Genomic DNA, 21,022 nt, shown 5'->3' on the forward strand with positions numbered 1-21,022 from the left:
AGGTATCACTAATGGTAGGTTTTAAAATTGCAAATGTCCCTTTAATATGAAGAGATTCTAACGTGGGATGAGGTGAGTCTCAGACAGTTGTTCATTGAAAAACAAAACAAAACTTCACAGATCTGAGAAATGAAAAGAATGTGATAGTCCTTCAGCCGTGTGCAACTCTTTGCAACCCCATGGACTGTAGCCAACTAGACTCCTCTGTCTATGGAATTCTCCAGACAAGAATACTGGAGTGAGTAGCCATTCCCTTCTCCAGGGAATCTTCCCAACCCAGGGATCAAAGTCAGATCTCCTGCACTAGAGGCAAATTCTTTACAGTCTGAGCCACCAGGGCAGGCCTGGGTCTGAGAAACTCTACAATAAATTGCAGCCATTATTAAGCAAATAATATTGAATGTTTATTTAGGCATTTGCTTCGTTTTTGCTCCTTATTGCAAAATTCAGACTTAAATTGAAGAAAGTAGGGAAAACCAACAGACCATTCAGATATGACTTAAATCAAATCCCTTATGATTATAGAGTAGAAGTGACAAATATATTCAAGGGATTAGATCTGATAGATATAGTGCCTGAAGAACTATGGACAGAGGTTCCTGACATTTTACAGGAGGTGGTAATCAAAACCATTCCCAAGAAGAAGAAATGCAAAAAGGCAAAAATGGTTCTCCAAGGAGGCCTTACAAATAGCTGAGAAAAGAAGAGAAGTGAAAAGCAAAGGAGAAAAGGAAAGATATATCCATCTGAATGAATGCAGAGTTTAAAAGAATAACAAGGAGATAAGAAAGCCTTCCTAAGTGATCAATGCAAAGAAATAGAGGAAAAGAATAGAATGGGAAAGACTAGAGATCGCTTCAAGAAAATTAGAGATACTGAGAGAACATTTCATTCAAAGATGTGCCCAATAAAGGACACAAATGGTATGGACCTAAGAGAAGCAGAAGATATTAAGAAGAAGCAGTAAGGATACACAGAAAAACTATTCAAAAAAGATCTTCATGACCCAGACAACCACGATGGTGTGATCACTCACTTAAAGCCAGACATCCTGGAGTGCAAAGTCAAGTGGGCCTTAGAAAGCATCACTAAAAACAAAGCTAGTGGAGGTGATGGAATTACAGCTGAGATATTTCAAATCTTTAAAGATGATACTGTGAAAGTGCTGCACGCAATATGCCAGCAAATTTGGAAAACTCAGCAGTGGCCACAAGACTGGAAAAGGGAAGTTTTCACTCCAATCCAAAAGAAAGGCAATGCCTAAGAATGTGCTCACTACTGCACAATTGCACTCATCTCACATGCTAGCAAAGTAATGCTCAAAATTCTCCAAGCTAGGGTTCAGCAGTATGTGAACCAAGAACTTCCAGATATTCAAGCTGGATTTAGAAAGGGCAAAGGATCCAGAGATTAAATTGCCAACATCCACTGGGTCATAGAAAAAGCAAGAGACTTTCAGAAAAAACATCCACTTCTGCTTCATTGACTACACTAAAGCCTTTGACTTTGTGGATCACAATTCTTGAAGAGATGGAAATACCAGATAAACTTACATGCCTCCTGAGAAATCTGTATGCGGATCAAGAAGCAACAGTTACAATCAGACCTGGAACAATAGACTGGTTCCAAATAGGGAAAGGAGTATGTCAAGGCTGTATATTGTCACCTTGCTTATTTAACTACATGCAGAGTACATCATAAGAAATGCCAGACTGGATGAAGCACAAACTGGAATCAATATTGCTGGGAGAAATATCAATAACCTTAGATATGCAGATGACACCACCCTTATGACAAAAAGCAAAGAGGACCTAAAAAGCATCTTGATGAAAGTGAAAGAGGAGAGTGAAAAAGCTGGCTTAAAACTCAACATTCAAAACACTAAGATCATGACATCCAGTCCCATCACTTCATGGCAGATAGATGGGGAAACAATGGGAACAGTGACAGACTTTATTTTCTTGGGCTCCAAATCACTGCAAATAGTGACAGCAGATGGTGACTGCAGCCATGAAATTAAAAGATACTTGCTCCTTAGCAGAAAAGCTATGACAAACCTAGACAGCTTATTAAAAAGCAGAGACATTACTTTACCCACAGAGGTTTGTCTAGTCAAAGCTATGGTTTTTTTCAGTAGTCATGTATGGATGTAAGAGTTGCACCATTAACAAAGTTGAGCACCGAAGAATCGATGCTTTTGAACTGTGGTGTTGGAGAAGACTCTTGAGAGTCCCTTGGATTGCAAGGAGATCAAACCAGTCAATTCTAAAAGAAATCAATTCTGAATATACATTGGAAGGACTGATGCTGAAGCTGAAACTGCAATACTCTGGCCACCTGATGTGAAGAACTGACTCATTGGAAAAGACCCTGATGCTGGGGAAGACTAAAGGCAGGAGGAGGATGACAGAGGATGAGATGTTGGATGGCATCATCATCTTGAAGGACATGAGTTTGAGCAAGCTCCGGGAGTTGGTAATGGACTGGGAAGTCTTGGGTGCTGCAGTCCATCGGGGTCACAAAGAGTGGGGCATGACTGAGCAACTGAACTGACTGACTTGTTTTACAGACAGAAGGAAGAATAGAGAAATTAACAAGAACATCACCGAATGGTTCTTGATTATTTGGCTAATGTTTTTTTACTGGGACTTAAAATTTGGAGACAATAGGACCACAGCTTTATTAGCTCTTTGATTTGCTTAGAAGAATGTGGGACTACCATTAATCTTTTAAGGAGATACTCAGATGAACAGGAGTAAAAAGACAGGAAGCATGACTAGCTACAAGCTGGGGATTATTCATGGCTTGAGAATACTTTTAAGTTGTAAGAATCTGGATCATAAACCCAGCCAGGACCAAATAAAACCTGATGCAACTCATCCATTGCTAAGACACAAATCGCTCCAGGGACAATCTGCTCTTAGGAAGCCACCTTGGCTTTCTGAGAGGTTTAGAATGGATTTGGTTTTGGAGTCATGTAATCATGTGATTTCCTTGATCTAGAAAAAACCTATTAAATCGTAATGTCTTGCAGTAGTATCCATGCATCGGGACACTTTAGAGATCTCTAAATGATCCCATTGTGTAGCCAAATTTGGGAGTAGGAATGTAAAGTCTTCTTATGCTCATTCATCTTCGCATCCTCCATCCTCACTAGTTGAGTTGCCACCCCCATTCTGTTCTCATCTTGCAACTTAGGCTAAATCACTTCTTTCCACCCCTCAACCCACCCTACCGGTGTCCCCACCTTTAGGTCTGTCCCTAGTCTACACTTTTCACTTTATAACTTTGGTCAGGTCATTGCCTTGGTCAAAAATGTCTAACTTACCCTACCCTTACCTTTGGAGTTTTGTAATCAACATACAGGTATCACCTGGGAGCTTATACCAAGGTCTAATTCCAGGTCCTGTCCAGGTCTACTGAATTAGAACTTACATAATATTTTAATAAGATCCCCTGGGGACTTGTATAAGCATTTACATTTGACAAGTATTGCTTTAAAACATTATTTTCCAAAGTATGTTTTGAAGGACATTCTCAAAAACAGAGAATCTACTGCCTGGATTCAAAGACATACTTTCCTCTCTCTTTATAGTACATCTGTCCATTCAAAAAATATTTATTCAGTGACAACTATACCCTACACTATGCCAGGTTTAAAAGATCTAGTGGTGAAGATGACAGAAGTGGTCCCTGCCTTTGTGGACTTACAGTCTAGGAAGGCAACATTAACATGGAAGGATAAGTATAGGAGTGTCATAAAGGGGATATGTAGGATGCTGTGGGATGATCCAGTTAATGTGGATGGGGAGATGGATGGGGAGGGTCTAATGAAGTCAGGAAGATGAACATAACATTCCTCAAAAAAGGCTGCTACAGCAGTTCCGTGCTGATACGGAGTTTGGAGAACCAAGGAGAGGCAGCTGAACACAGCTCCAGCATCCCACAAGGCAGATGCAGAGGCTTGGAACAATGACAGAAATACTTGCCCCATGCCTACTCCGTTCAAGGCAGTGTGGGCTCTAAGTATTTTCCTTTTCGGTAGGTGCAGTTATGAATCCTGTTCTACAGATAAGGAAACTGAGGCACAGAGAGATTAAGGAATGCATCCACTGTCACAGAGCAAAACTTGGAACTCAGCTCTGGCCATCTGCCTCCAGCACCTCTGTTCTTAGCCATCATACTCCACCATGCTTGAGCTGGGAAGAATATGGTGCATTCAGGAAGCTGAAAAACAGGCTGTGTGCCTAAAGTTCAAGTAGCATTTGTTCACAGATCTATGATCCTTTTTTATCCTAAGGGTGAAACTATAACACATCACAATTCAGCTGTGAATTCTTATAGCACAAATTTTTAGAAACATCCCATACATACTGAATCAGAATTTCTAGCCATGGAGCTGAAAACCTGCCTTTTCATAATGCTTCAAGGTGATTCAGAGTCAATACAATTTGAAAACCATAGAATTAGCAGTACCAGTTCCTCCAATAACCTCCCTATCATAGTCTCTCCTAATTAACCTACAGTTATTTAATAATATATTGGTCCCAAAGTATGAACTAAACATCAGGGTAAATAGGATTGAAGCTGAAAGAAATCTGAAAATTGAATCTATGCTTCTCCAGGTCCCCTGACTGTCTGGCTGTGAAAAGAATTATCTAGACTTGAAAAATTGGAGAGTAAAAAGAGACCACAGAGGCTTAGAACTATTTTCATTATAATGCCAACCATTTAAATAACTAATTGAATCTCTGGAAGTTAGAGTAAAATCTGAAATTGCTGGAAGAGCAATTATTTCACATGGCTTATGACTCCTCCATCCTTACACAGTGCTAGAAGATGCTCATGCAGCAGAGAGAATTTTCTCAAAAGTACTAATAGAATGCATGCAATAGCAGTAGCTAAAGTAATCTCTGGCCACCGGGGCACACAGACTCAACAAAACTAATATGCCTCCTTAAGTGTCAAGGGATCTTGACAGCTCTAACACCAATATCTGGCTGCCAGTAGGGTATTATTTTTAATTCAACCTTTTCCTTTCTTAAAGCCATTTAACAGAGGAATTATGCTAATCTCTTATGAGATAGAAACTAAAAGAAATAGCTGCATTTCAATAAACCTCCATCTTCATATATTATTTTATCTTCCTTCATTTTTCCAAGACTTATCTTTAAAAGCTTGTTATTCAGATACATTACTACTAAAATTTCAAAATCCATCCTCCTAGATGTTGCCTTTCAAATGGTTTAGAATAGAGATCACAGTTTTTCTGTCCCATTCTGTTTAGAAATAACATTCCCCTGGCTACTCCACAAACCTTGTTCATCCAGCTCAATTACTTTGAATTTTTATTTAGGAAAACAAGTTTTGGAGAGTTCCTAAAAGAGATTGCTGTCTCCACCCCTCAAAAGATCAGACAAATATCCCACTGTATTTTCCAAGCTCTTCTATATTCAATATGTTTAGTTCTGATTCTACCCATAAGCAACATTTACTGGATGCTACTCTGTTAACACTGTGACAGAAGATCATTAAAAAGATGAAATGGTACAGTCAGAAAAACTTTATGTGGGTACCTCACCAGTGCAATATAAGACACTGATGATGATAACCTTCAAGAGCTGTCACTGCCCCCTTGCCAATCACTGAGAGGTGGTTTGAAGTGGCAGACAGATCTGTGTCAGTGTTTGCTGTAACATCATGTCACTACCGTGAAGATGTGTAAGTCAAAGAGCAACTGGGGGATCCTGGATGCACAAGGCTGGACTTCCGAGGAAACATTAATAAGCTCGGTATTTGTGGCAGGTTCTCTGAATGCAGAATGGCATGCTTTCCTTTCCCTTCTTCCAGGAGGCTAATGCAGAGACACAGGAAGAGCCAGGCCCTGAATGAGAGGATGTTATTGCCAAGACAAGGCCAGGGAGGTGTGGATGAGACCCACTTTGCTTTGAGCACTAGTGTTAATACTCTTCCATTCTTTCTTCTCCTGGGTGTGCCTTTTCTTACTCTGGCAATAGTGAGATCCGTAGGACCCAAGATGAGAGTATGAGACTATGGAAAAGGGACCAAGTTATTAATTCCAGGTCTTAGGTCAAAACAGGGCCTTAGAACTAGGAGTTCTTTTATCTCCACAGGGATTAGCTCATCAGGGAACTGAAATAGGTGTGGGGGAGAAGACTCAGTCTAAGAAAGGCAGTCATTTTACAAAAGTGCTCCTCTGTGTTTGTCAGGACTTAGCTATTAAATATCCTGGACCATAGTATTCCAAATATATCCAAGTGTATAAAGCATCACCATTAAGAGTAAAGAAATACAAATCATATACTTCTGACTTCTGTACCTGTTCAATACTTTTTAAAGTATTGGCCCCTCTTCTTTCACAGGCTTAAATTTACCTGTGATGTAAGCATAGTACTTAAGGCCCTGCATTCTAATGAAGATGCCTGGAGTCAGGCTTAAGCACACAGGATCCACAAATAAATTGTGATAGTATTCATGCTTTATAAGAAACCACATTTAAATGTCTGTTCAAAATACCACAACAGTGTTAACAAAAGACAAGAACTCCTACACCACACACCTGTAAAATCATGGCATAGAATAACCAAATATATTTTCCCTGCCAAATCATAATGGTTCTAGAAATCTAAGACTTCATTTACAAATTTTACAAACTTCATTCTCTGGGTTATATGCAAAAGGAAAAGAAGGGAGCCCTTGCTCCCGCATCTCTCACTGACTCAGTAGTGGAGGAGGCAATCAAGTGGTCAGGAAGCAGAAAGCACTAAGGAAACAGCATCCACCTACCTGGTTGGCACAGCCTTGGGCAGGGAGTCCACTCACTGAAAGCAGTCACAAGACAGTCTTTTTTGCATGGGAGCAGACAAGCACGTACAGTTTCTGGCCGAGTAGATTCTGGACATCTGCCAATGTGAAAGACTCGATCAATGTCTCCTGGAGAAAGTAAGTAGTTTGACACAGAACCATAGGATTTCAGAACTAAAAACAGCAAGACCCTGTTGTTCCTTTTACAGACATGAGGAGAAAGATCCAGAAGGGGAAGCTACTTGCCCAAGGACTCAGAGCAGGAGGCAGAGCATAAAACAAACTTCATTTCTCTTGACCTAGAGACTAAAGCATCAGAAAGGGAGGGGAGTAAGGACATATACTTGGTGGTATAATAGATATAATGTATAATGTAGATATAATGCCATATCTACAATGGAGGTAGATAAAAAGTAATAAGGGCTTTCCAGGTGGTGCTAGTGGTAAAGAACTTGCATGTCAATGCAGGAGGCATAAGAGATGCAGGTTCGATCCCTTGGTTGGAAAGATTCCCTGGAGGAGGGCATGGCACCCCACTCCAGAATTCTTGCCTGGAGAATCCCATGGACAAAGGAGTCTAGCAGGCTCCAGTTCATGGGGTCACAAAGAGATGGGCATGACTGAAGCAACTTAGCACAAGAAAGTAATAAAGTTGTTGCCAGGGGCAGGACAGGAGGCAGGAAGGGGATGGATGAGAGCAGGGTTGAGTGCAAGGCCATTCATCAATAATTATATGTCTCCTTGTGTTTTGTTATAATTTATGAACCATGTGAATGCTTACCCAGTGAAAATAAACACAGAGCAAGGAAGAAGTGAAACACAGAAACCACTAAAAAAGGGTTGTGTTTGGGATATGGTATGCTAAGTGGAGGAGGAGATGGCCAATTTTCACCATCAGTCCCTTTGTATTATTTTATTACTTCTATAATAATATATAGAAGCATATAATACTTGAAAACATTAAAATGGAAATGTATATACTCACAGAAAAGGAATTGTTTGACAAATTAATTATTAGTGGCCTTATTATTAATCATCCTTAATATACACACACAAAAACTGTCTATCAAATAGGTCAATTCAATGAACATAACAATAGAAAGAAAAACCAGTGTCTTTAGAGCATAGAGTATTATTTAAACAAGCTATTCTGGTAAGGAAAACTGATGTCATGCTTTAGTAGAACTAGCAAAAAACACTAAACGCATTCTCAAGTTCTTTATTTATCCCTTGAAAGCTACTAAAATGAAATTGAACTGCTATTTATTCCATCTCCCCTCCAATCTCTCCTGGTATCTGCCTGGAAAGGAAAGTGCAACTTGAAACATGTCAATTTCCTGTGTTCCCAGTGGGGCAGCAGGGGTTGAGGGTACAGGGAACCCAGCCAGGACATGCTTAGACATCACAAATAGCTCAGAAATGCCTGTGGTGCTGGCTTGGCTTCAGGCTTTCTGGAGAGGGTGGTTTATTCCGCAGGGACTTTGTTCATTTCAATTAGAAGTAGATATTAATCTCTTTTTCAACTTTTAAATATACCTTTATTGAGATATATTGTTATGTTGCTGTGTGTGTGTGTGCGTGTGCGTGTGTGTGTGTGTGTGTGTGTGTGTGTGTGCTCACTCATGTCCAATTCTTTGCAACCCCATGGACTATATAGCCTGCTAGGCTCCTCTGTCCATGGGATTTCCCAGGCAGGAATACTGGAGTGGGCTGCCATTTTCCTTCTCCAGAGGATCTTCCCAACCCAGGGACTGAACTGGCATCTCTTGCATCTCCTGCATTGGCAGGCAGATTCTTTACCTCAGTGTATACCTGATATGGAAAGGATTGCACTCATTTAATTTGATGAGTTTGAATATATGCAAACCCCTGTGTTACCATGTCCACAAGCAAGGTGATGGACATATCCCACACCTCCCAAAGTGTCCTTATGTCCCTTGGTTTTGGTTTTTATTTTTGTGTTCAGTTCAGTTCAGTCGCTCAGTCGTATCCGACTCTCTGCGACCCCATGAATTGCAGCACGCCAGGCCTCTCTGTCCATCACCAACTCCCGGAGTCTACCCAAACCCATGTTCATCGAGTCGGTGATGCCATCCAACCATCTCAATTTTTGTGTAAGGGGGGTGTTAAATCTCTTTTGGGGAACTGATATGGCCTACTTCTAAATTTATGATTTATTAGCATCACTCACAATAAATACTCAGTGAACATAATATCAATTCTTCGTATCATGGTCCCCTTTATCAGTGTTCCTCCTCTGAGTCCATAAGAGAGAAATACTATCATCCCCTCAGGGACAAAGCTCAAACTCAGGTTATCTTGCTTTTATAGAGGCCATGAACTAAGGGCTTTCCTGAAGTGTCATTTCTGGTCTGATAAGAGCCAAATATTCTCTTGCTAGTGAAAACTTTCGTTCATTTCTTCTGCCAATAAGGTTTATTTAGAAGACATCAATTTCCTTAAAAGTTCAATTGCCTCTTACTTTCTATTTACATGATGTTTACCCCTCCCAGGATCACATTTTTAATTTTCGTAAATTTTCTCTGAATCTTCAAGAATACTCTCCTTGACCATTAGCAACTTATGTGCCCTCCACTTCTAAGAAACATAATGTTAATTTTATTTGTCGTTTACTGACACTGACTAAAAGAAGGTTTTTGATATCTGTTGCATTGCTGGTTTTCTGTGTGTGTGTGTGTGTGTGTGTGTGTGTGTGTGTGTGTGTGTGTGCGCGTGTGTGCGTGCATGCGCGTGCGCACATAGGCATACCTTATATAGATACTAATTGTTAATGGCTTCATGGTAGAATTTCACCTCATATCATTTCTTTAAAAATGCCAGATCTGAATGTTGTGTAAATATTTAGTAATATTAAGTGAATGATTGAAAAGCATTCTATGCTATTGGAGTCTGAAGACAAACCCCTGGGGAAATAAGGCAAATTTATCCAGTCATTTCCAAAACAAAATTGAAACCTTAAAAACTAGGGTAACATATGGATTCACATTTTAGCTAGTAAACACAGTATGGCTTCTTGCCTTTTGTCATAATTTATACTTTTTACTGTTATATAACACTGATCCTAGATTGGCAATACTCTTGCTAAAAGGGTGAATGTGTTTCATATCAACACATATATTTTTCCTGAACTTGCACTGGAATATTCCACAACAATTGCCTCCTGGTTGCCCTGGAGGCTTCCATTCCTGTGCCGAAATGCATTAAACTTATCTACAGGGGTCTGTCATTTCTCAGTTATGTGCCCATAATAATGAGATAGACACAGTCATTCAAAGCAGGGACTGGGGGACCATCCCAACCTGCCAACTTTGTAAACATTCAATGTGTTAATGGAGCTCTCCCCAGTTCTATATCTCACCAAATGCCCAGTGTTTTCTCATGAAAGGCAGAAAGTGCCTTACATGACCTTCAGAAATTTCTGAGTTGTGTGATTTTAATCTTTATTATTTTTTCACACACTGCAACTGGGGGAAAAAAAAAAAAGTAGTGAAACAAAACCATATATCCCAACAAGCTCTCAAGCTCTCGCTCCTGTTTGAGTTGCACCCTAGCTAGTCCTCATTTTCTGATGGGATCAGTTCTATTACTCATACAATGGTAACATTCTTACCAATACAATTACAAGGAAACCAGAACACCAACCCTGGGAAGCAAAGAACTGCAAGGAGTTCTGTGCACCCCAGTTCAATGGGTTTAGAGTATCAGACATATCTTGTTAAGCCCATCCAGTCTATAAAGACACACTTCTTTTTTCCTACTCTGAAGGCCACTCTTTCTTTAGGATATTTTCTTTTTCTATTGCCATTACCCTCACCCCAAGGATTTCACAAATGGCAGGGAACTTTTTTTTCTCTGCAACAGCTTTCACATAAAAAAGGGCAAAAGCATATTTTTTGAAAGGGCAAAGCAAAGGATACTTTCTCTTGCTGATAATCTCACTATGTGCTTCACTGGACATTAGGTATTATTTTCTTAGCTCAATTAATCTCATTAACCTCAAGAATTTTAATTAACTTTACTTAAGTCAATGCAGCCTCCTCTTGTTTAGCAGGATCGTTTGGAGACATACAGTAAGAATTAAAACTAGGCTGTTAAGTCTCTAGCCTCATTAAAAGTGCAAAAAGTAATTACCAGTGTCCTTATGTGTGGGCATGTATGTGTGTGTATGCTAGGGAAAACATCTGTGCAATTCATTTTTCTCTGTTGCAAAACCAAGTTAATACCGTAGGTTATTCACTGTAATAATATTTTAGTCTTATGAAAATTATCAAACAATTCCATATGTATTTGTGCATTATGCTTTAAACTATAACCTTTTGACCCTGTGGTTTTTCTGGTCACAAAATATCATTCAGTTAATATTTGTATAAGCTGATATCTCAGAAACTTTTATAAAAAAACTATCATTCAATGTAATCATAAGGCTAGATAAGGAAGCAGAGGGCTATTTGAACATATAATCCAAACTTTCATGTCTAAATAGCCTTTAAAATGTGATGATAATGTATTTGGTAGTTGTCAGTGTCAATTCTAATGCTCCTTTGCTAAGAAAAAAAAAAAACTACATTCACATCAAGTGTGGATATTTCCTATTGTGGTCCAGAGGTGAAAAGTTTTATGGAAGGGAGATCAGGCTTCAGGAATGCTAATTTTTCTCATCATTCTAAAGAATAATAGTTTGCTGCATTTCACATAGCATTTATTCCTATATCTAAGCTATGTTTATTTTTGTTTGTATATTCAAGCTTATAATTCTGGCATCTTTTATAAACAGTTGAAAAATCTACATTATGAAAATGAACATTATCAGGGCTGCAATCCTTATCAAGATAAAAGTAGTTCTCTTGTTTGCATAATATCTTTATAAACCTTTCAGGATTTTACCATAACTCCAAGAATTAAATTATCACCTGAACAAAGTGATATGCAAACATTATTGTTCATGGTTGCCTATATCTCCCATTGACTCTATTGGTCCACATGGTGTTATGGATACCAGGTATGTTAAAACACACAAGTGATATAATTTGATGTTCTAAAAATATCACAAGCAACTTAGAGTTATATGGTAAAGCAGAATTAATATTTATGAGTTAATAAGAGCAGAAGGTCATTCATGTGATCTGTTTATTACTTTTCATGGCAGTCCCCTCTGCCAAATTTTATCACGGTAGATAAAATATTTTTTCTTAAAGCAAAAGATAAACATCAGCTTCTCAAACTTCTGCAGCTCATATCCATTCTGTCAAATCTTTTTACTTTCCTACACACAGGTCTAATTAATTCATGAATTCTAAAAATGTTTATGGACAATAACGACATGCCCAACATGGTTCTAAAATCTGCAGTGGCAACAAGGAAGATCATCCAGCCCCAGCTACATCCAACCTTTGGAAGCCACATTTAGGAGGGAAAAGAGAGGGAAGTCTTTTTGATTGTGCTTCAAGTCAAATTTATCTTCCCTTCTATTTTCATAGCCATCTGCTCATTTGATGCTCCAACACCAGCAGTGTCTGGCCAATCTGTCCTATTTTTGCCATTAGCAGTTTGTTTCCCTTAACTGAGCTTCTATGACTTTCCTTACACACAGCTCAAAGAGTTTCCACGACACTGTGGATAAGGCCCAGAGCTTATCATCATGGTGCCCTGAGATGAAATTAATCAGGTTTAAGTTGCCCATGACAGCAACACACACTGGATTGAATTAGTCAGAAGAGCAAATGTAGTTGCCTATGTTGCCAGGAAAAGCAGGAGGGCACTTAAGTGAGATGGGACCAGAACTTGATATTTGTTCTATTTCAGTTTCTGTCTCTTTCTAGTTTTACTCTCTCTTCCTGCTTTTTCCACCAGGCGTGACCATGGCATGGCAACTCTCCACTCATCTACTTAGAGCATCATGAACAGAAAGAAGAGAAAGCTTCACTTTCTCAACTTAAAAATTTTGAAGGAATAGTTCTAAGTTGCTTAGTTTGTGACACTAGACCAAGGCTTGAACCAACCCATCCTGGTTACCCACCACTACTGTGGTTGGGGTAGGGTCTTTCAGCATGGCCACTTGCAAATCTCTATGGACAGGCCAGTCACCCAGTCTCTGTATATAACTAGGTCACTTACTTTTTCTTTTCCACGAGCCTTCCTGCATGCACTTGAGGAAGAGTTGTCTTTTATCATTTGGTCTAGAGAAGAAACCCCCACAGCTGAGTTCTCCAGTCAATTACTCTTTTTTTTCCTCCATCACTTGCAATTATTCCTGAGCCTTTTATTAGCCTAGCCTCCATGTCCAAATTCTTCTACAGTTTTTTTTTTTTTTTCAATTTACATTTCTATGTGCAGAACAGAGCGGCCTTGAGATTGTACCGGAGGGCACGAATTAGTCTATTCAAAATGGCTGTATGGATTTATGGCTCACCTCTGACAAGACCAATGGGATCTAAAGAAGAGTATAACACAGCCCCATATTTCAAAGTACATAACCTACCTTGTTGCTGACCTAGTCGTCATGTGATTGGAAAAGAGGCAGAAATACTGATATCAACTCTAGAAAAGTTCATTATTCAAACAAATTCAAATTTGTGGGCATTATATTTACTGTTATCTTTCAATGAATGCATATATTAGAACTTAGAAAAGTGTCTACCTTTGGACAAGAGTCCAACAAAACAAAACAAAAACCTCTTACTCTAGTACAAACTCTGGGACATATTCAGTGCTCAAATATGCATCTGACTAAAAGCACTCAACTATGCAATCATCCTATGTACTTTCAATAAACTACTGATCATACCTTTTTGTCATCACTTGTCCCACATGACTCTTGACACAGAAGACTCTCCGTGTCTGAATGCCCACACCACATGTAGCTTCTCCATTCCAGCCAATGGTTGCATTAAGGGCAGTTACTAATGTGTCTTCAGAACAGAGGCCCCAAGGCGATGTCTCCCAGTAGAGCTGCATGCATGAATGGTCATTGCATGAGCGATATTCTTGGAGGGCCTGACTAGGAGGGCACGGTTTTCCACCTGAAAATATCAAAGTAAAAAAGAATACATAGTTGTTGCTGTTATTAGCATATTGCTGCTATTATTCCTGTCATTATTGTTGTTTTTACTGTTTTAATGTTCTAGAAAGATGGCCTTTTGATATAATCTTCCTAAGACCTGAGCCACTGTACAACATTTCTGACTCTATGGTCATGGTTCTTTTGTCATGAGTAACAAACTGAGGACAATATACTGCACATTTCTCTCCTCAATAACAGGCAACAGTATGTCAACTGCATGTAAAAAAAATCAATTCACCTGGACATACCTCTCCTCCAGCAACAAAATACAAAGAAACTGTATGGGACTAAAAATAACGCTGTGCACTCACACTTGGGACAAATTCAGAACACAGGGTACAAAGAGATTAAAAAATCCAACTGTCACTTTTGAAGAGCCTGGAGCAAAAGCAGGTTACTGTACACGTCTCCTGCATACAACAGTAACGGGTAGGCAAAGCAACTAAACCACCCCTCCAGGCATGACCCCTGGACACACCCTTACCCTCACCCCCGCATATGTGAGCAAGTTAGGGAACCTGTTGCTGTTTGTTCCCACTACCCCTCGGTGCAGCAGAGGCCCTGAAAAAGCCTTGCTTGAAAAAGATCAATTGATTCTACTGCTCACCTCTGTGTCATGTATCTCTGAGATAAATCCCAAAGATACCTGCTTTTATTTTCATATTATTATGCCAACATAAATTAGCCAGTTAGATATAAGAGACCATGACCTTGAAGTGATATTATTCAAACACAAATACTCACACACATTACCTGCATATGGGCTCTCTTTCATAAGACAGCATGATTTTTCTCAGAGAACCACTTTAAGACATCCATCCTCCCTCAAGCAGTGCATTTTACTGCAATTTAAGAAATTCAGAAATCTCTCCTCAAGTCTGGCAGGAGAGAGCTCAGCCTTAAACTCTGAAATAATATCTGACAATGTGTTATCCACTGGCAGGGAGACCAGACGATTGTGCATTCCTACAGTCTTGCGTGAGTCAGACAATCACCTTTCATTACTATCTTTTCTTTTACAATTTTATATCTATGTAAAAACTACTATTTATCTAAAGCATTGATTTTTTCCCCTTACTCTCCCACAGCATAATGTTTTATTCAGTGGGCCAAATGCTTGAGAAGATTTGTGACCTTGGTTTTGTTATTCTTGTTATTTTCCCCCCATTAAATACTATTGACTTTTTCTCCTTCCAGAAAAATAACAGACAAGAGGAGGAAGCCACCGCACTTCGAGAACATGAAAATCTTCATGCCTCTTGAACCTGGCCCCATTTCTTATGATCACAGAACAGAATCTTGTCTTAAAAGGAGTTCTTCAAAGCAAGTGGCCATATTGCTCTGCTGTCCTCACTGAGCCGCTGGCAGACAGAGCCAAGGGAGGGCCTGAAAGAAATGAAATGACATGTGTGTCTGGGGATGGAGACCATTGCTCTAAGTGATAGGAACAGCTGCTCCTCTAATTTGCCCTCGAGTCACCCGTTTACATTCCCGTAGCACATTTTAGCTTCTTCAATGTCATTTTCACAGCCTTCATCTTTTTTCCTTCTTACAATGTGCCAGCCTGACAGAGCAGGAAATGAGGAGATACAGATAAGGTAGTTTGCCAGTATTAGTGGTGGCTCCAGGTGAAGAAGCCACATCTCTTGATTCCTAATTTTGAACTCATTTTACCAGGCATATTCCAATTATGTTCCCAACTGCATGAGCTATCAGAAGCTGGATGTTTACCAACGAAGCCTTGTCTTCGTCCCTAAAAACGTACAACAACTAACACCCATCTGCCTGCCATGACCTGTATGGGCATGAGTATTATGATACATGTGTATGTGCTCAGTCACTCAATTGTGTCCGACTCTTTGAGACCCCTGGACTGCAACCCACCAGAATCCTCTTTCCATGGAATTTTCCAGGCAAGAATACTGGAATGGGTTGCCATTTCCAACTCCAGGGGATCTTCCAGACCCAGGGATCAAACCCACGTGTCTTGCATTTTCTGCATTGGGAGGTGGATTCTTTACTAAAACGAGTCATGTCAATTATGGGAACCCAACATAGATTAACTAGGGGACTAGACAGAAATGCTTGGCAAGCAAATTGTTTACCTAGATTTAGGGACTAGAAACCTTTCCTCTTACTCACCTTCTCCAGCCAAAGCCAGGATAGTCCTTGACCTGGTCTGTTTCCCATCCGAGTTTTTATTTGAACAAGACTGAGAGCAGGATGACCACTCTGTCCACTGGCTCACCACACAATCCATCCGGCAGGGAATTTCACAGGCCATCTGTTCAGGAGGTGGAGATGCTGGGCAGAGACTCCCTGATACATCTTCTCCTGTAACCAACCAGATCAAGACAGATGCTGATGAATGTAAAACCGAGGCCAGTCCAGGAACACTTAGATTCATCTCTTCCTCTATTACTTCAGCTTAGCTTAGAAGACTTCACCCGGTGTCTAAACCAAGAATGTTTTTTCGTTGTTGTTGTTCAGCTGTTCACAATATTTATGTCAAGAAAAACTTTCAGGAGATAATTTGGCATTTAGAAAGGTAGATACAATAGGAAAACTGCCTTTTGTCATCCTTGCCAGGGACAAGTGGGCTTCTTCCAGGAACAATTTAGTGTAGATGGCTGGGGACAAGACTGACGTGCTATTGACAACCACATGTAACAAGTACATGCATTTCTGCCAAATTGGAGTTAGAAGCATCTGCTGACCTGAAAAACCACAATTTATGCTGAGCCATCTATTGTACGCCCCTCCCAAGTTATCAATCTCCAAATGCACGTGTGGGTGCTCAGTCACTCAGTTATCTCCAACTCTTTGCAACCCCATGGACTGTAGCCCACCAGGCTCCTCTGTCTATGGAATTTTCCAGACAAGGATACTGGAATGAGTTGTCATTTTGTAATCCAAGGGATGTTCCCAACATATGGATCAAACCCTTGTCTCCTGCATCTTCTGCATTGGCAGGCAGATTCTTTACCACTGTGCCACCTGGGAAGCCCCATCTCTAAATACGCAATCTTAATGAAGACTATTGAAGACTATTGCACAATGCTTCATTTATTCTATTTGTGCATAGTGGTAAATAATCCAAAACCACAGTAGAAATGAACCTGTGGCTAAAATTATACACTATGTTGAAACAAATGGTGAAAGCAAGCGCCACATTTTCCCAAATCTATTCCCCCTTTGATGAATTACTCAAACCAAAACACACACACATACACACGCACACAAACTCACACACACATACACAATAATGAGGGATGGAGTTTTGCAATTAACAGACACAGCCAAGGGGATCATTTCTAAGTTGCTATTCTATATCACAAATGATTATAATGATTTTTTTCCTAAACTCTCTTTTAGGTTATTTATCCACTATTTTTAGAATTCAAATATTCCTCTTTATAGATAACAATTCCACTCTTACTATCCCCTCATTCACAGTTACCTCATAAATACAGAAGACATGAACAATAATAAAAACATTTACGGTTTGAAGCAACAACATGAAATGTGGAACGCAGCTCTAGGAGACAGGCAGTTTCCTCTTTGTGACTTTATGCCCATGGAATTCTCCTGTCATAATCTGACACAAAAAGTAACTGTGACAAGGGACTAATATTTATGCAGCATCTCCCTTGTGCAAGGCACTGTCTTCATAAGATGTTCCTAGAGACAGGTGTGACCCATCTTGTTTTGTAGATGAGGAGCCAGTGGCTCTGGAAGGAAAACTTACTCAGGGTCACAAAACTTGCTCACAGGCCTGAGAAGGGAAGCAAATGAAAACTTTCTGACTCAAAAAATTCTGGTTTATCCATTCACCATATCGTATCTAATTCCAAGAGATGGATAGTTCTTTTTAAAGGAAGTACTGGGTTGGCCAAAAAGTTCATTCAGTTTTTTCTACCCAATCTTACAGAAAAACCTGAACAAAGTTTTTGGCCAATCAAATAAATAAAATAAGCTGTCAGTGAGCAAGACTCCCTGGAGGAGAAGCTAGTGCCCTCCTAAGATTTGTATTCATGTTTGTAAATGAGGCCAGGCTCACTGCCCTTGGGGTACAAACAAAACTTTTCAAGCATATTATAGGAAGTCACAGAGATTCCAGCAGATAATCACACTGAAAGAGCAGTTCCAATCACTCTCTTTTCAGTCTCAATCTATTTTCTTGTGAATCCACACTGTATACTACATGCAAACACAGACTCAGACACACACACACACACACACACACCCATCCCAATACAACTTAGGGGGAGGACTTCCCCAAGTACAGAAGTAGGCAGGTCAAACAAAACATACAAGCTACATATAATCAAAATTCAATTTCCACATTCATGAATATTATGAGCATAGCTTCTACACAAAAACATTTCAAAGCAGTGTCTTGCAAAGAACATTTTGAGGAATAAGATATTTGAAGGTTCTTATTTTAAAACGGGGGAGTGGAGCTGAGAAGTACTAGATTAAAATAGTAAAACTGGTCTCATTACTGAAGAGTAGTGAGTGTTAAAAATGCCAATTATCACGTAAACTCCCTTTGATGCAAATAGCATGTAGTATTTTTCAGTCTTACTTGACTAATGACTTTCCTTTTGGGGGAGCATCTCTCCCAGAAACTTTTTCTTTTATCAATATGCTTTGAGAAAATCCTGCCTTCAAGAGTTATAAAACTGTCAACTACTATTTGATGAGCGTGTATTACATCCAAGGATTCAGTTCAGTTCAGTCACTCAGTCATGTCCAACTCTTTGCGACCCCATGAACCGCAGCATGCCAGGCCTCCCTGTCCATCACCAACTCCCTGAGTCCAACCAAACCCACATCCATCCAGTCAATGATGCCATCCAGCCATCTCATCCTCCGTTGTCCCCTTCTCCTCCTGCCCTCAATCTTTCCCAGCATCAGGGTCTTTTCCAATGAGTCAACTGTTCGCATCAGGTGGCCAAAGTGTTGGAGTTTCAGCTTCAACATCAGTCCTTCCAATGGACACCCAGGACTGATCTCCTTTAGGATGGACTGTTTGGATCTCTTTGCAGTCCAAGGGATTCTCAAGGATTAATGGGATAAATATAAATGAAGATACTGTGATTTATCCCCCCAGAGCTCATGATTAATAACAGAGATGAGCTATAAATACAAAAAGATAAAACCTAGTCCAAAAGCAAATGTCAAGTACTGTGTGTTTTAAATAGAGAATCCTGTAGTGATTTAGGGAAGAGAAGGCTCTCTGGGGACCTAATCTGAGAGCAGAAGGCTCTCAATAAGGAGAAAGAGAAAGATTAGGAACTGGTGGCAACCAGGGAGGGCATGTCAGTCAATGCAAGTGTCAAGAAAGGTATAGTGATAGGAAAATACAAGCTATGTGGAAGACAGTTAAATCTGAAGCTCCATGGGGAGAAGAGAAAGCATATGTTGGAAGAGTTGTTTGACATCAAATTCTGGATAACTTAGACTGAAACACCAGTTCTATTTCCACCTTCATTCAATTCCCAAATGCCCAGGTTTCCCATGACCCAAATTTAACATCCTCCCCAGTCATCCATCATCAAGTACCGTTAGTATTCACTTCCAGTGCTGGGATGCTTTTTAAAACCTAAGCTTTCCTATAAACTGATATATCCATTTACACAGTGCAGTGAAATGTCAATACTCCCACCAACACTTTGACAGCTTGTCTATATGGGCTAATGCAGAAATGTGAGCAATCAGATAAGTTGCTCTTTAGTGAAACCAAGCTAATAGTCATAAGCAGGCTCTTCAATCCGTGTGTGAGCTATTTTATAAGAAGCCTTGCCAAAGAAAAGCTCACAATAGGCTCTTAGTTATGGGTAACCTAGTCAGACAGAGTTAAGTATCTGAAGGTGGAGCATAGCACCACTTACCCTCTGGGGCATATCACTTAACTTCTTTGAACCTCTGTTATCTCATCTGCAATAATGAAACAATAACACCTACCTTTCAGGGATAGTCTAAGGATTAGAAATCACTTATGCAAAATACACTGCAGGGTGTCCAACAACAGAGGGAGGACACAATATAGAGGAATGTGAAATAGATCACCAATACAAGTTCGATGCATGAAACAGCACTCTCAAAGCTGGTGCACTGGGACAACCCTGAGGGATGGGATGAAGAGGGAGGTGGAAGGGGAGTTCGGGATGGGGGACACATGTACACCCATGGCTGATTCATGTTAATGTATGGCAAAAACCACTACAATATTTTAAAGTAATTAGCCTCCAATTAAAATAAATAAGTTAATTTTTAAAAATGTCTGCAAAGAAGTACACCACCAGATGGAGAAGGGAATGGCAACCCATTCCAGTATTCTTGCCTGGAGAATCCCATGGACAGAGGAGCCTGGTAGGCTACAGTCCATGGGGTTGCAAAGAGTTGGACACAACTGAGCAACTAACACTACACTACACTACACCACACCACCAAAACCTAATGGCATTCTTGATCTAAAAATCTAGAGACTGATGCCATAACCATGAAAAACACTTGCTCTAACATGCATATACGTGTACAAATTACCAGCAACAGCTTCACAGACTAGTTCACATAATATATAAAGAATGTTTATAATTATCCAGATAATTTTGCTTATATGTGACTCATCTAAACCATTTAATAGCCAAAAATAAAGCACTTGAGCCTGAACAAGCTCATTGGCCCATCTACACTGGTATAATTGTCTTCCTATTGCAGAGAGAACACATTTCAAAAGAGGAGCATTTATACTTTCCTGTTTTCATTTTCGTGGATGGATCAGTGAGACCAACTGAAATCTCAGGCAAGCGTGGAAAATAAAGCAGCACATGGGACAGAAACTTATTCATTAAAAGTAATTTCCACAAGCTCTTATAATCTAATGTCACAGTAAAACTGAATATATTTAATGGAAAAACTGAATTCATCTTTCAAGAAGACTCTAAAATTGCTCCCCGTCCTCATCAGGCCCCCTGAGATCAATAATGACAAACTAGATTCTCTCTCCTCATGGAGTAGACTTCTTTAAATTAGTTGTGATTCTGAAAATAAGGGATAGGGTGCTGCTCCAAACTTGTCACTTTTTTTTTTTAATAATTTAATACAGCT

The 21,022-nt window shown here is 39.8% G+C and overlaps 1 protein-coding gene across 6 annotated transcripts in view; it reads right to left on the reverse strand.

Annotated features, from left to right (window-relative positions):
- THSD7B (thrombospondin type 1 domain containing 7B) overlaps positions 1-21,022 on the reverse strand; it is a 1,641,422-nt gene that overhangs the window by 445,891 nt on the left and 1,174,509 nt on the right. For all 6 annotated transcript variants that reach the window (XR_014079260.1, XM_081579094.1, XM_081579097.1 and 3 more), the window contains 3 exons: positions 16,049-16,240; positions 13,631-13,865; positions 6,808-6,923 (listed from right to left, as the gene is read on the reverse strand). Coding sequence is in view for 5 of the 6 variants with exons in the window: in XM_081579094.1 (XP_081435220.1) it covers positions 6,808-6,923; positions 13,631-13,865; positions 16,049-16,240 (543 nt within the window). In the remaining variant the exon portion in view is untranslated. The remainder of the gene's footprint in view (positions 1-6,807; positions 6,924-13,630; positions 13,866-16,048; positions 16,241-21,022) is intronic.

This window comes from Giraffa tippelskirchi, chromosome 3, assembly GCF_054371585.1.
Source record: "Giraffa tippelskirchi isolate mGirTip1 chromosome 3, T2T-mGirTip1v1.2.pri, whole genome shotgun sequence".
In the NCBI taxonomy this organism is placed as follows: domain Eukaryota; kingdom Metazoa; phylum Chordata; class Mammalia; order Artiodactyla; family Giraffidae; genus Giraffa; species Giraffa tippelskirchi.